The sequence below is a fragment of the Schistocerca serialis genome, chromosome 1 (genome assembly GCF_023864345.2).
Source record: "Schistocerca serialis cubense isolate TAMUIC-IGC-003099 chromosome 1, iqSchSeri2.2, whole genome shotgun sequence".
NCBI lineage: Eukaryota > Metazoa > Arthropoda > Insecta > Orthoptera > Acrididae > Schistocerca > Schistocerca serialis.
This window is the reverse complement of record NC_064638.1, coordinates 111,502,427-111,519,654: the sequence shown is the minus strand read 5'-3', so window position 1 is coordinate 111,519,654 and position 17,228 is coordinate 111,502,427. Positions and strand designations below refer to the sequence as shown.

At 38.9% G+C, this 17,228-nt stretch overlaps 1 protein-coding gene across 4 annotated transcripts in view; it reads right to left on the bottom strand.

Annotated features, from left to right (window-relative positions):
• Window positions 1-17,228, bottom strand: part of LOC126462823 (protein MTO1 homolog, mitochondrial) — a 125,849-nt gene that overhangs the window by 538 nt on the left and 108,083 nt on the right. For 3 of the 4 annotated variants that reach the window (XM_050096104.1, XM_050096103.1, XM_050096101.1), the window contains 2 exons: window positions 3,174-3,395; window positions 3,025-3,085 (listed from right to left, as the gene is read on the bottom strand). In XM_050096104.1, coding sequence (XP_049952061.1) covers window positions 3,025-3,085; window positions 3,174-3,395 — 283 coding nt within the window. The remainder of the gene's footprint in view (window positions 1-3,024; window positions 3,086-3,173; window positions 3,396-17,228) is intronic. The other variant, XM_050096105.1, reaches the window with a different exon arrangement.

Genomic DNA, 17,228 nt, shown 5'->3' with positions numbered 1-17,228 from the left:
TGCATAGGAATTCTGCATGAGGGATAGCAGCAATAGCATTTTCAATGTTCCACTGTGGTGCTTCCAGATTATTTTAGTACATCTGACCCTTCAATTAGCCCCACAGGTAAAAATCCCAGCAAGAGAGATCAGACGACTGAGGTGGCCAGAGGAGATTACACTATCTCTGCTCTCCTCATCCAATACCTCATACACTCATGACAAGGCAGTCAATGCAGTTGTGTGCTATTGCTCTGCCTTGCAGAAGATATCCACACAATCATTCATCTGCTGTGAGTTGATCCACATATGGATTAAACAGTTTCTGGAAATACCGGTCAGCATAAACACTTCAGTAAAAGAATCATATTAAGATGTGGACACCAGACATTGCCCACCAAACAGCAATCGTCAAGAGTATGGAATGGCTCTTCAAGGTACTGATGGGGATTTTCTGATACATAATGGAGCAAGTTTTAAGAGTTCACATACCTTGACAGGCTGACCAGGATTCATCTGAAAATGTACTTGGAACAGAGCATGCAGGAGATGCGCTTGTGACAGAACCAATAGTGCATCAAAATCACAGTTTCCGCCATTTTCTGCAATGATGGGCAGTTCTCCAGATCATTAACAAGGATCACTTCTGCATCACTCTTAAAAATATTTCCCAGGTCCTTTTTGACAAACAATGGAAAATCCAGGATGGAATGTAACAATATTATGAAGAGAAAAGTTGCTACTCATATAGTGGATATGCCGAGTCGCAGACATGCGCAACAAAAAGACTGCCACAAATAAATAAAACTTTTGGCCTTTAAGGTCTTTGTCAACAAACGCAAACACAATTCACATACAAGACCAGTCTCAGGCAACTGAATCAGCTGCCTGAAACCGCAGTTGTGTGTGCACGTCTATTGTTGACGAAGGCCTTACTGGCTGAAAGCTTTATTTATTTGTGACAGTCTTTTGGTTGTGCCTATCTGGGACTCAGCATCTTCACTATATGAGTAGCAACTTTCCTTTTCATAATATTGTTACATTCCATCCAGATCATTTTTATTTTGACCACCCTGTGATCAGAATTGATCCATTTTATGTGATGAGCACTTACACTGAAGTTGAAATCACACAGCTAGTTCAATAATTAACGTTCCAACATTAACTGAATTTTCTGTCAGTGTTTGGCAGGGCATGATAACATTAAAATGAAAAAAATGCTTCCTAATGTTGTGCAAAATTATTTTTATTTGGTCATGAACTGGCTTTCCACTTATCAGGTGAATGTCAGAAACAGAGATAAACATGAAGTGTGACATACACGGATATTATTTGTACAGAAGATACAAAAATGACAAAGTGTTTACATATGAAAATATTACAATGATTAAGAGGTAAACAAAGTTTTTATGTGGAGATACATACAACAAATGACGAGAAATAAAATGAGTTTACAGTCTGAATCTAGTATTTTTAACAAAAAGTTAATTTAGCAAGGAAGAAAATTGAAATTGAGTCTGATCATTTAATACTAAGCTAGCATTCTGTGTCATGTGTTTGTTGTCTTGCATTGTTTCCAATAAGGCCATCTTTCTGCTTTTTTTGACGTAATATCAAACTTCATATTCTACATACTATGGATTGTTTTTTGCTAAAATATGATCAGTGAAGATAAAATCTTTCTTCCTTAATCACCAGCTTCTCTCATGTTCATGTAATCAAATTGCCACAGCTCTGCCCAAATGAACAATATACACTTTTTCATACTGCTTGCAAGTGATTTCATATACACCACTCTGTGCCATGGGTTCGGTAGAAAAGACAAAATACAACCCCTGCCACAGAATGTTGTACAAATAGTCACTTGGAAGCAATGTGAAAAAGTGTGTATTGGTCAGTCAGGCAGAGCTGTGGCAATTCGGTTATGTGAACATTAGAGAAGCTGGTGATTAAGGAAGAAAGATTTGACCTTTGCTGATCATCTTTTAGCAGGAAACCATCCATATTATGTAGAAAGTTAAGTTTTACACTCTGCAAAAAAGATGACCCTACTCGAAATAATGTAAATCAACAAACGCATGATACAGAATGCCAGCCTAGTATTAAATGTTTCGACTCAATTTCCATTTTCCCCCTTTGCTAAATCAAGTTTTTATTACAAATATTAGATTCAGACTGTGAATTCATTTTATTTCTCGTCATTTGTTACATGTATCTCCATATAAAACTGTTTGCCCCTTAATTAGTTAACTTAGTTATTGTAATCTTTTCCTGTATAAACACTTTGTGATTTTTCTATCTTCTGTACAAATAATATCTGTGTAAGTTGCACATCATGTTTATCTCTCTTTGTGATATTCAGTTGTCACCTCAAGATGGCTTTAGAGGCTGAAAACCAGTTCGTGACTAAATAAATATAATTTTGCTGAACATCTGGAAGTGTTTTTCCTTTTTAATATAATTACCTTTCCTTTTGCGTTACATAGATGTGATGGTACATACCTTGCAGTATATTCTGTGTAAACACCTATGAAATTTCAATTATTGTTAACACATTTCCCAACAATACATAAAATATTTAGTAGGAGATATTTACAGTGGATTCAGGAGTATAATTAATTATTTTTGAGTTGGTCACACACATTGTAGGACTTTTGAAACATTTATTTATTATTGATCAGTGTGATATAGAATAACACAACAGTTAATGTCTGCCTTGAAGATTCCATTTCTGTATCTTAAGACCCCAATTTTGTACGATACTAAATGTTAATTTTTTTCCCTTGAACAAGCACTTCTGTTTTAATTTCCAGTATAATATTATATTTAAAAAACTGTTATGAAACTGTATTTTTCACATAAAATGAAACGGAAACAAATACTTAAGCATCTGAAAAATAAACTTTAACTATCGCCAATTTTGGCTCACCAATAATTGTCTATCTTCATTTTCACTTCACATAATAATACGATAAAATATATTATTGAAACACTCTTCTACATTTGTGCAAAAGTTGCACATGTATTATTATATGAGATACTCACAGTTGATGGTTGTACTAGTGTCAATTTCTCAATCTCTTCAGATGATAAGCACAAAGATTTCCTAGAAAGAAAGTCAGCAGTTCATAGAACAACTAATACATACAAAGAAGAAATGAGTATGACTGAAAAAAACCTAATTAAATACACACGCTGCGTAGTTGATACTAGTTGGTATGATCAAGGCTTCATCTCTGCGTATTTCTTCCACTTCCTCCATCTGCTCACAAATAGCCATTTCGTACAAAGCTTCTATCACAAGACGCATCAACAGCGCTCTATCATGTAGTAAATGTCCTAGTACATCAGGCATTGATTCACATATGGTTTCTGTAGTTTTTATATCACCATGAATTGCCATCACGTCAAAAGCACTGTAACAAGAATGGAGCATTTTAACAAAGGGTAAAAAATAATATGCCATCCATTTAGCAGGTTACTTGATTATTTTACCTAAAAATTAGTTGTCAATCTCTTTCATATAGTTAGTAAAGGGAAAGAGTGAATAGTGTGATAAGGAGCAAATTGAAAACATAGTAAAAACAAAATAGGCTTGAACGCAAAGTGCAAAGACAAAATACTGTGCACTGAAAGAAAAACAAATATTATTAAAAAAAAAGTGCTGGATTGGGACTCAAATGCACAAGCCTGCATAAGTTTTCCATTTGTTTCTCCTTGCATTCCACTCCAAACTGTACTTCTAAGTGTATAGGATGCCAGCAAGTGAAAATATTCAACCAAACATGAAACTGATACTCAGATTGTCAGCGAACCACTGCTGGATGCCAAAAAACTGCAGTGTATGCTACTTTCTAAAATATTTAAGGTTCATCAAAAAACTTGTTCTGCTGCAGGACTCTAAGCCTAATACCTACGTTAGCCCAGTTATGCTTCACATTATGCATGGACGGTTGAGAGTCTGCTTTCACATGCATTCAAAGAATAAAACCAATTCCTGCCCGGCTGAAGCACAAGAGGGTAGATTTGACTTATTTGTCAAATCAATGAGCAAGTTCTGAGTAGAATTACCTGTCTATACATTCTTTCTATATCAGAGAAAGCCTTTTACATGGTGTTGTAAGATTACATTTTGAATACACTTTGCTGTCATACAACAGAAATGGTTATTAGACTGGATACATGGAATGTTAAAATATTATGAGAAACTAGAAAATTTTAAATGTAGAAACAGAAAGAATACAACTAGATATTTTAGAAAGCAATGAAATGTGATGGCTACGGGAGGCGAGTTATTGGAGGTGGTGGGGGGTCACATAAAGATAGAGCAGAAGTGGGAATAATAATGAGGGGGAAACAGACAATACAGATGGTTGAACTGAATGGATATCGGACAGACACTGTAGTCATACACATATACATGCCAAACACAGATGCGAACAACAGTACAATTGAGGACATATATGATAATATCACTGAATTAATTAATCATTTCAAAGGTGATATGAGAATGCAGTTGTAGATGAAAGTAGGGAAAAAGACAGTAACGTGAGAGTTTGAGCTTGGCAAGCAAAACGAGAGTGTACAGAGATTAACAGAATTTTGTGCTAAGCACGAGATAGTGATTTCACGAACACACTTTTTGAAAAGCTGTTGAAAGAAAGCATAGGTGGAAGATACAGGGGAGTCAAATAGGATATCGGAATGACTGTATTTTTGTGTAAAAACATTCAGGAAATTGAGGACTGCAAAAGTTATTCAGGTGCTAACACTGGTAGTGATGAAAACATGGCACTAATGACACATCAGTCAAAATTCAGGAATTTAACGAGAAAGCGGTTGAAATATAAGAACAGAGGTACGTTGAAGGAAACAAAAATTCAGTCTGACTTGTTGGAATATGTGACAAAAGAAATAATGACATTTCAAGGAATTTCTGGTGTGTAAAACTGATGGAATGTTCTTCTAAGAGATGCAACAAATAAGATACTAGGAATGAAAAAGGCAGAATAGAGCTAACCATGGTTAACAGATGTGACTTCGGAATTAATACAGAAAGGATGAACATGAAAGATGTCAAAAGTAAGCAAAAACAGTAGAAGTGCAATAGAAATAAAACAAATTTATTGACCGATTAAAACTGGGTGTATGATGGGAACCTGAAACTGGGACCTACGCCTTTCTGCCCCCACCAGTGCCTCTCTCCTGCCTTCCGTATGTCCTGCAAGCTATGCAGGAGAGCTTCTGTGATATTTGGACAGAAGGCAAGAGAGACATACTGGCGGAAGTGAAGTTGTGAGGGTGGATCCTGAGTTGTCCTTGGATAGCTCAGTCAGTAGAGCACTTGTCTGCAGAAAGGCAAAGATGCCATGTTAGAATCCTGATCCGGCACACTGTTTTAACCTGCCAGGGAGTTTAAAAACAGTGCTCAACAGCGTCCATAAATGTATAAATTGTGATGTTGTGGAGGAAAGATATCATGAGATAGAAACAAAACGAAACATATAACAGCAATGACCTACACAGACTATAAGCAAATAAAAATGAGGATATGATATACGACCATAATAGGAGAGATCCAATACTTATTTCTAAATTTCAATAAGCTTTACTCAAATTTAAAGGATATAAATGTGCAGGGGTTGATGAAATATCAGCAGAACTCTTATAGGCATTAGGGCAAAGGATGAGCAAAAATTATATGAGATCAAGAATGAAATTGATGTAGCACTGCAATTTTAAAAAGAAAGTAAGTATTGCATTTCCAAAGAAAGCAAGAGAGTTTACATGCAAAAATTGCTCCACGGTCAGGCTACTATCAAATGCATAAAAGATCCTCAAAAGAGTACTCTATCAGAGAATGGGAAGGAAAGTTAAAAATACATTACATTACAACCAGTTTGGTTTTATGAGAAACCAGGGCACTTGAGACACAATTTTAGCAGTGAGGTGAATAACAGAGGGCAGATTTGGAAAAACAAAGAAACATATATAGCATACGTAGATTTGGAGAAGGCTGTTGATAATGGCAGTGGAATTATTTTTATCCATTCTTATGAAGAGAGGTGTCAACCACAGGAATAGAAGGGCAATCCATTCTCTTCACATGCAGCAAACAGGGTTGGACAGCACTGATTGAACAGTACAAAAGGTAAAATCATGGAAGGTGTGAGGTGGGTTTGCTCATTGTCACCAGTGATATTTAATTTGTATACTGAAAAGGCAATGAGGGAAGTAAAGGAATCTCTCAATGTAGGAGTTGTTATTCACCAATGGAAAATAAGGATAATATAGTTCACTGATGGAATGGTAGGAATCACCAACACAAAACAGGATCTGAGATGGGTGCATAACGTGCACTAGTGGGTGTCAATAATTAAAAAAATACAGTTTTGCAGGAGACCACTGAAGATGAGATGGACTGATTAAGAGAAAGAGAAACCAGAGCGAGAGCAAGACAGAAAGAGAGAGAGAGAGAAAGAGAGAGAGAAAATGAACTGAAGCGAGAGAATGGTTGGGCACGTACCACGGCTCATTGCTAAAAATTGTAGTGGAAGGAAAGAATTGCTGGAACAGCACTAGGTGTGAGTACGTAAGGCAGATAACTGATAATATGGGATGCAGCAGCTATGATGACATTAAAAGGATAGCTGGTAAGTGACAGCCTAAAGCCAACTATAAGGTTGACAGCTAAAACACCAACACTTTTTGCCCAGCAAAAGTATTGAATCATCTACTCTAGATTATTAACGATGTAGAACATTCAGATCAACAATTATTTGCCTGTTCGGGTAGATCATACATCGTCAATCAACTTCCATACAGTTAAGGGAGTAGGGCAGGGATGTACCTGTCATCACTTCTGTTCGACATGGGGTAAATGGATTGTGTGCAGAACAATGCTACTAATATCTTGAATTTAAAAAATAATACATTACTCCCAAGAAACCAAACAGAATCACTATGAAAGAAGCAAGACCAACTGTTACAGACAAATGAGTGGAGTGGCTGAACAAGTGGAACCATAAACTGAAAGATGAGGTTAATGGGAATAACATAATTCTATATGGAATGACGAAAAATAGAAAAAGAGATAAGGAACATTCCAATCCCATCACGAATGACGATAAATTTAAATGGGCCTCAGAGCATTACTTCGATGACTTGTTAAATGTGAATTACATACACGCTGTGATCAAAAAGTAACGGATTTTTTTATTTCACCGGCTTTATACAAATGATTTCCAGATTTTTTTTATCTTGTTGGTACATATGATCCTGATGTATGTTTGAATTTTCAGTTGTTTTAAATATTTAGTTTACTGGTGAAATTCAAAAAGGTTATACGTGTTTCCGAGTGCTTGGTGAATTTTTACTTTTTAGAAAATCTTGCTTACAAAATGGAATAAAGTGGAGCCCCACATTCCAAATATTTACATTGGTTTTTGGCGAATCTACTATGATAAGACAAGAGTTTATGAGTGCTTTAAATGTTTCAAAGTGTTTCAAGAAGACGATAAAGACAACTGCCCTGGATGCCCAAGCACATCCATTATTCCATTATTAATGATAATATGGAAGCTGTAAAGAAAATGGGTCTGGAAAATCACAAAATCATCAATAGAGAAGTTGCAGATAATTTCAGCATACCCTTTGAGTCATGCTAATCATTTTTTTTAGATGTTTTGGGCGTGAAACATGTAACAGCAACATTTTTTCCAAAATTGTTAAATTTCTTCTAAAAATGATGTTGTGCAGACATGTTCTGGAATTTCTGAATGAAGTTGATAACAAGCCATAATTTGTAACAGATGACAAAATATGAGTTATTTACCATTTGCATGAAGCAATATGAAGAAAATGATCAGAATAATGGCAAAACCAATTGAGGAAATTGCATAATGATAATGCAAGTAAAAAAACAAAACCATTATGTTGCCTCAGCCACCTTATTCGCCGGACATGGCCCCCTGTGACTCCTTTCTATTCCCAAGGCTAATGAGCACTGTAAGAGGACTTTTGCCACCACTGATGAGATAAAAAAGCAGTTGCTGAGGGAGATGAACACCATAACAAAAAGTGAGTTCCAGAAGTGCTTTGTAGATCGGAAAAAGTGCTGGCACAAATGTATTATATCTTAGGGGGATTACTTTGAAGGAGACAAAATTGATGATGATGAATAAAGAAAGATTCTTTAAGAAAAACAAAAATTCCCTTTTTTTTTACCTCACCTCATATAGCTTACACAAGATGACTGTGCTGTATCACATCCATTTGATTCAAACAGGACAGACATAACTTGGAATGGTGTACAATATGCCTGGAAATTCCACAAAAAATGGTAAATTGGTGGGTGTTGATGAAATAACTGGAGGAATGATCAAAGCCAGAGGATTTTCTGGAAAATAATGGATGATGATAATTTTACGGAGAGAAAACTACTTTGGTTATTGATCCCTCAATTCACAGTATAATTACATAAAAAAAGATGTGAAACAAGTAAAGGAGAACAGTCAGCTCCAGGGTCTGTCTTCATGTAATTGTGGTTGACAATGTTTTTGATAGTAGCTTTATCAAGATAGTGAAAAGTGAGATAAAACCCAGGCAGCTAAAAACTGTAGCTGGTCACTGAAGGTTACATGGAGAAGGGTCATCAGTACAAGAAAAATGGGTGATGAACTAAAATGGGTAAGAAAATGCAGACTGTACACACTAGAGAGTTAATAAGCCTAAGCAGTTAGATAAATAAAATATGTACAAGAAAGTTTAAAAATGCTCGACAGCCTGGATGGAGAAAGTAGCCCGAGATCACTGAGGGCACCACAGCAAGAGGTACTCCTTCCACAACCTCCAAGTTTATTCAGGGTCATTGTAGCCTGCCATTCCAGCTACCAAGTTTTTCAAATCTGTTGTTGCTGTTGCAATCATAAATCTTTTCCAGTACTCCAACTTCAAGTTTGTCTCCTGTGCTTGCTTTTTTATCCAATTGGCCAGAAAGTTCATTTCTAGGAATATCTATACGGTTCCACATCCAGATGAATCTTAATGGCATTTCGGAGCTGTGGAGGTCAACTAACAGGTCTTGTGTGTTAGCAACCTTAAGAAGTAAATGAAGTTGCTACAAATCATTAAAAATGGAGGTCAACTAACAGGTCTAGTGTGTTAGCAACCTTAAGAAGTGAGTGGAGTTGCTACAAATCATTAAGTTCTTTGTGTTGAGAGTATTAATGTAGTGCAGGCTATTGTTGTGGCAACCAGCTCTGCAGTGTATACACAGCATGAAGTTGGCCGAGAATACTTCTCGTGCCCCCTGCATGTGCAAAAAAATCCGACCCTGTCACTGACTTTTGATTCATCTGTGTAGATGCATGTTGAATTTGAGTAGCCATGGGGAACCAAAGTGAACAGGCATCCAAAAATAGTGGTATCAGCATTTCTCCTAAGGATGCAATCCAAATCATAGGACTGGATAAATACCATGGGATGGAGAGAGAGAGGGGTGGGAGATCCGAGAGAGAACTCAATGAATACAGATAAGTGGGGGCAGTTGGAGGTCCTGTAATAAAGCTACGACCCATTCCAGCTGGTCTACCCATTTTTGAGCAATCCGTAAACAATCTGAACTGTTGGTTGTGAAAAAGAGTCGAGTAACATGGATGGAGAGGCACCTGATAGATCGTCACTGCATACTTTGCCCAGACTTTCTGGCATGTGAGCCTCAGTGGTGGAACACCAACTTCCACCAGGAGAACATCTACAGTATTCGTACGGAAGGGTTGCCAACTGCACACCACCGTAGTGGACCAGGACTAACAAGCTCAGTCCTGATGGTGTTGCCAACCCGTAGGCCACACATCTGTAGTCCAGTCGAGATAAAATTAAAAAACAGCAGAAGAACTGTGCAGTCCGCATCCCTGGAGGCACTGCTGAAAAATCTGAGGGTATTAAGCTTCCTCATGCAATCTGCCTTGAGCTGGCAAATATTTCAAAGTCTTCACGTAACTAGTTACCAAGGTAAAGTTATGAGCACAGACGCACAATACTGAATCGACAAAAGTTTAAAAGTTCTTGACGCAAATTTTTGCAGGAGGAAATTGATATCCATGATTCACGATCCAATTATGTACTTTGTGTGTGGACCCCTGAAGTAGGCACTCTGTGGTGCACAATGATGTAATGCAAACGAAGGTCATGCACATAGAGTGATAGTGAGACTATGGGTTCCACTGCTGTCAAAGTACCACTGATTGTATGGCAAAGAAGGTTATACTCAGAATCAATTCCTGAGGGACCTCATATTCCTCTACAAATCTTTTGGCAAGGATCAAACCTAACTGGACCCAGAATAATCAGAGGGAAAGGAAATTCTGGATAAAAATTACTAAACAGGCCCTGGAAGCCGCACTCATGTAGTGTATACAGGATGTCATGGCACCAGCTGATATTGTGCATCTTCTGTAGGTCAAAGAACACAGCAATCAGGGGTTGGTGATGCATGAAAGCATTTCACAGTGCAGATTCCAAACCACTGTGTAGCAGAATGCTCAAATGCTGTTCTGAAATTGTGATGTATATATCCCTCTCGTTAGTGGGGTCTTTTCTCAGTTCTGGGGTAGGAATAATAATACCCTCTCACCATTGGGAGGGTAACTTTCCGGCAGCCAAATACAACTTAAAAACATGAGAATGTGTTTTATGCTGTTGCCGCTAAGGTGTTTAAGCATTTGATTATGGATTTTATCAGGTCCAAGGGCTGTCCCTTGACACATTGCAAAATATGTGGAACTCCCATTCAGTAAATGGAACATTGCATGATTCAAAGTCTTGTGCATGGAAGGATACGAATTTTGCTCTGCCAAGCATTTCTGGGTATTTAGTATGGCTGTTGCTGCATTCGGGCACTTTGATGAAGTGTGCTGCGAAACATTCAGCAATGGACTTGGGACCAGTACAGACATCGCCCCTAAAGGAGATGCCTGGAACTGGTATGGACATTGGGTGGCCATGAATGCAGCAGCATTTGGCCCATACTTAAGACAATGGGGTGCGGCCTTCCACAGATGATACATACTTTTCCCAACATGCCTGCTTTCTCTTCCTTATTAAAAACTACATTTTTGCTCGAGGTCTCTTCAAAGCTATTAAATGTTTCATAGACAGACGGCATCTGTGTTGCTGAAGTCCCCAGAGATGCTCTCTGATAGCAGCAGCTATTTTTTCAGACCACCAATGGCACCTGTATCCATTGGGAAGAGAGTGAAGAATAGAGTATTGTTGCTTTCGCAGTGTGTGTAGTCATGTCAGCAGCATCTACTTTTCTACTGACTGATTTCTAACGTTGCTTTGTGGGTGAAAGCTCGCCAGTTGGCTTTTCAAATTGACTATTGAGGTGGATGTTCCATTGGCTGATGGGTGGACGGACTGCTGGATTAAGGGTGATCAGCTTGTGCTGTAGACTGTAATTTCTATGGCTGAGTATATTCCATGGGCCATAGTGAAAAGTGTTGCAGCTCCAATATTAATGCAGTTCTGATATTGACTGCTCTATTGCCCCATTGGATTGTGGACACTGAAAGCCCCCACTAGGAGGAAGGAAGGAGGCAGCTATTATACTAATTCCACCAGCTCTTTATGGAGATAGGCAAATATTACATCTTTTATCCTAATGATAGGTAGACACGAACAGCCACAGCTTCTAATGCAATGGTTAGTAGTGCCTGCTCACTGGAGGTGTCAGAATGGTTAAACATGCACTCTCCTCCAGGTGCCCTCTTGGCATTAATGAGCTTTGTGCAGTTGGATTTGTAATCTTTAATTGTAAGGAGTTGGGTTTCTGAGAACTGTGCCTCTTGAAGTGCCACACCGACTGCAGAGTAAATGTCCATTAACTGATGAGAGTTTGGCTACGTGGTGATGTTCCATTACAGAAACATCAGACTGGGATCTGAGAAAGCAGTGAAGGGCAATTCAGAGTGTGAATCACTTTGGTGCTAAGGCATGCTCCACCTCAATGTCCAGTTCTTTGTTGTTATTCAAATGCTTGACCTCTGGGGTGAAGGGGTCTGCCTTGATCAAAGTAACTGAATTTAACTTTCGATTTAACCTTCTTGTCCCTGTGAGGTTTCAGTTTCTGTGAACATTTCACTGTCTTGACTTCTGTTCTCTTCTATGACCCACAGCCTGTGGCTCAGTCAGCCACTGGCTGGTAGTAGACTGCTGCTCTGTTTCATCCTTCTCCTCTTCCCAGGTGTTGGTGAACAACACCGATGGGATGGTTGACACCGGTACTGTGGGAATACGGGTCCAGAGAACTGGTGTCATTTCCCTCACTGAAGAACAGGAATTAACATGTGGCTAGGGCCAGGTGTTGTTGTCTGAGACCTTGTCATCATGCTAGGTGGTGTCACAATGACACAATGTTTGCAAAGTTTGATGTCATATTGATCATGCAGTGTTGTTTTCCTTAGCATCTTGATAAGGCAGGTGTCAAGCATTTTATAGTCCTGGATTTTCTTCTCCTTTTTGAGAACTGAAAATGTTGGTGAACACCTGTAAGATACTGCTCGCAAGGGCTGCTCTCGTGCTTTCTCGTGCCACATGTGCCACAAGTAGCCTCGTTAGTACAGTGGGAGAACAAGTGTCCCCATCTCTGTTACCACAAAAATCTCAGAGGACGACGAAAGTAGGGCCTGATATAGCACTTATAAATCACAAGCTTAACTTTTGCAGGTAAAACACAGGCCAGGATGAAAGCTCCAGTGTCCAACTTATTGTTCTTAGGTCCTCTCTAGGTGAGATGAACAAAATGGATTTACACTGCTCTAGGTTAGCATGCAATTCTTCATCTGTTTATAATGTTCAGTTCCAATGGAACACACCTTGAATCCTGTTGAGTTGGTTATGAAGAGAGATGCTAAGTGGTATATCTCTTGAGTTTTTCACAGGCCTAAAGTGCCTGTGATTGGTTAGCATTCAACGTTTTGATAAAAAAAGATACATTACTCATTTTCTCTATTGCAGCAACTTCTCTGAACCGATCTTCAATATTTTCTATGAAAAACAGTGGCTTCATTGTCACAAAAGATTCTCCATCAGGTCTGGAGCACACCTAAAACTGGGTGAACTGTTCACCGCCATTCCCTTGCCTGAGTCTCATCCTAAGGCATGGCTGAAGTCGGAAACACCATTCAGTTGTAAGTGTCTGCATTAAAATCTTGTTCTCTGTGTGCTGAGGCAGCCATATTGACATGGCCACTGGTAGGGTGACTCTGATCCTTTTCATTGTGGATAATCCACCCTGATACCACTCACTCTGATCAGAGGCTCTCTCCACTGGCATCATCATGGACAGTCTACCTGGGATAGTAACCATTGACTGGTGCCCCAGATTGGACCTCCTTGGCATATGTGCAGAGATTACGGCTCAGGAATTAGCAGTAATATCCCTGTGTTATCAGGGGGCTACAACCATGAGGGTACATGACAACCCCCCCATGATGGACTTGGTAACGCACTGAATTTCAGATGCGAACATAAATCCACTCAAATAGCAGGTGCATAAGATCACTGCACATGGTGGATAGATTATGAACCGTGTAATGTGCCCTTTGTCAAAAGCCCACACTTCTGTGAAATTCAGAAAAGTGGAGAACAAACCCTGAAAAGGGACCAAAAGTAACTAAGCCAAAACGGTTGAGGGGAAGACTGTGAAATGAGCTAAAACTGATAGATGTCCTAAGGTAGACAATTCATCAACAGAAAAGTGTCACTAAGTATAAAATGCCTTTTAGTTGTCTCTTATGACAGGCAAGGAAAAATCACTGGTCTATTCTAGTTCCTGGCACTGTAGGGCAAGGGGGGGATTATGGATCTGCAGACTCTTTTGTGAGATGTGGAAAGAAGTGAATGTACTGGCTTATAGCAAAATGGGTGTCATAATTCCAATTTTCAAGAAAGGTGACAGAATAAAATTTTGTATCATCTCAAGTGGATAAACCTTATGAAAGAATTATATGGTATAAGATCAGATCCCTCATTTAAGAAAATCCCTTGCAAGAACAGTGTGAACTGAGGAAGAGAAGATCAATACACAGTTCAATTTTTGCTCTTTGCCAGTTCATGGAAAAAAAAGTATGAACACAAATGAGACCTGTGGTAGCCTTTCTGGACATGAAGAAAGTGTTCACTGCTGTGAACAGGGAGGAGATGTGGTAACCACTGCAGAAAATCAGGATTATATGGTACACAGGGTCAAGAATTTCTATGAAGATTCCCACAGAAAAGGCAAGACACTCATAGAACGGAAAATCCAAGATGGAGCGTGGTTTCAGTAACCTGAGACTGCAGTTGTGTGTATGAGTTGCGTTTCCGCACGCGCATGCGTGTGTGTGTGTGTGTGTGTGTGTGGTGTGTACACGCGCATGTGTGTGTCTATTGTTGATGAAGACCTTAATGCCCGAACGCTTTAACTGTGAGTATCTTTTTGTTGGGCCTATCTGCGACACAGCATCTCCGCTATATGGTGAGTTACAAAATGCTCAAAGCAATGACTGAAGCCTTTTGCATGAAATCTGGCTTAAGGTAAAGTGAAGTTCTGTCTTCTTTTCAGCACTTTAATGAACAAGATCTGGGCATAAGTACACCAAATCATCACAGGTGAAAAAATTAAAACAATGTAGTTTGCTGATGACATATGTCTGTGGGGCCATTATAAAGAAGACATTCAAGATCAGTTGAACATCTTGGTAGAAGCTGCTGAAACATATGGTCTCATCTTCAGCCACGAGAAAAATGACGTGGTGGTGATGAAACAATATGGGCAACCAATGGGATATTTTGGAATGGAGGAAAAACAGCTACAGATTATTGATAATTTCAGGTATTTTGGCAATGTTGTCTCTGATAATGAATCTATAGACAAAGAAATCTCTTACAGAATTCAAGCATTTAGTAACTTCTATCAGACAGTTAAAGACATAATGTGGAACAGAGAAGTACCACTAACAGGTAAGAGTGTAATTTATGAAACCTGTTGTTGTTGTTGTTGTGGTCTTCAGTCCTGAGACTGGTTTGATGCAGCTCTCCATGCTAATCTATCCTGGGCAAGCTTCTTCATCTCCCAGTACCTACTGCAACCTACATCCTTCTGAATCTGCTTAGTGTATTCATCTCTTGGTCTCCCTCCACGATTTTTACCTTCCACGCTGCCCTCCAATGCTAAATTTGTGATTCCTTGATGCCTCAGGACATGTCCTACCAACCGATCCCTTCTTCTAGTCAAGTTGTGCCACAAACTTCTCTTCTCCCCAATCCTATTCAATACCTCCTCATTAGTTACGTGATCTACCCACCTAATCTTCAACATTCTTCGGTAGCACCACATTTCGAAATCTTCTATTCTCTTCCTTGTCCAAACTATTTATTGTCCATGTTTCACTTCCATACATGGCTACAGTCCATACAAATACTTTCAGAAACGACTTCCTGACACTTAAATCTATACTCGATGTTAACAAATTTCTCTTCTTCAGAAACGATTTCCTTGCCATTGCCAGTCTACATTTTATATCCTCTCTACTTCGACCATCATCAGTTATTTTGCTCCCCAAATAGCAAAACTCCTTTACTACTTTAAGTGTCTCATTTCCTAATTTAATTCCCTCAGCATCACCCGACTTAATTAGACTACATTCCATTATCCTTGTTTTGCTTTTGTTGATGTTCATCTTATATCCTCCTTTGAAGACACTGTCCATTCCGTTCAACTGCTCTTCCAAGTCCTGCCTTCTTTGGGATTGGAATTATTATATTCTTTTTGAAGTCTGAGAGTATTTCACCTGTCTCATACATCTTGCTCAACAGATGGTAGAGTTTTGTCAGGACTGGATCTCCCAAGGCCATCAGTAGTTCTAATGGAATGTTGTCTACTCCCGGGGCCTTGTTTTGACTCAGGTCTTTCAGTGCTCTGTCAAACTCTTCATGCAGTATCATATCTCCCATTTCATCTTCATCTATATCCTCTTCCATTTCCATAATATTGTCCTCATCCATAATATTGTCCTCAAGTACATCGCCCTTGTATAGACCCTCTATATACTCCTTCCACCTTTCTGCTTTCCCTTCTTTGCTTAGAACTGGGTTTCCATCTGAGCTCTTGATATTCGTACAAGTGGTCCTCTTTTCTCCAAGGGTATCTTTAATTTTCCTGTAGGCAGTATCTATCTTACCCCTAGTGAGATAAGCCTCTACATCCTTACATTTGTCCTCTAGCCATCCCTGCTTAGCCATTTTGCACTTCCTGTCGATCTCATTTTTGAGACGTTTGTATTCCTTTTTGCCTGCTTCATTTACTGCATTTTTATATTTTCTCCTTTCATCAATTAAATTCAATATTTCTTCTGTTACCCAAGGATTTCTACTAGCCCTCGTCTTTTTACCTACTTGTTCCTCTGCTGCCTTCTCTACTTCACTCCCTCAGAGCTACCCATTCTTGTTCTACTGTATTTCTTTTCCCCATTCCTGTCAATTGTTCCCTTATGCTGTCCCTGAAACTCTGTACAACCTCTGGTTCTTTTAGTTTATCCAGGTCCCATCTCCTTAAATTCCCACCTTTTTGCAGTTTCTTCAGTTTTAATCTACAGTTCATAACCAATAGATTGTGGTCAGAGTCCACATCTGCCCCTGGAAATGTCTTACAATTTAAAACCTGGTTCCTAAATCTCTGTCTTGCCATTATATAATCTATCTGATACCTTTCAGTATCTCCAGGATTCTTCCATGTATACAACCTTCTTTTATGATTCTTGAACCAAGTGTTAGCTATGATTAAGTTATGCTCTGTGCAAAATTCTAACAGACGGCTTCCTCTTTCATTTCTTAGCCCCAATCCATATTCACCTACTATGTTTCCTTCTCTCCCTTTTCCTACTGTCGAATTCCAGTCACCCATGACTATTAAATTTTCGTCTCCCTTCACTACCTGAATAATTTCTTTTATCTCATCATACATTTCTTCAATTTCTTCGTCATCTGCTGAGCTAGTTGGCATATAAACTTGTAGTACTGTAGTAGGCATGGGCTTCGTGCCTATCTTGGCCACTATAATACATTCACTATGCTGTTTGTAGTTGCTTACCCGCACTCCTATTTTTTTATTCATTATTAAACCCATTCCTGCATTACCCCTATTTGATTTTGTATTTATAACCCTGTATTCACCTGACCGGAAGTCTTGTTCCTCCTGCCACAGA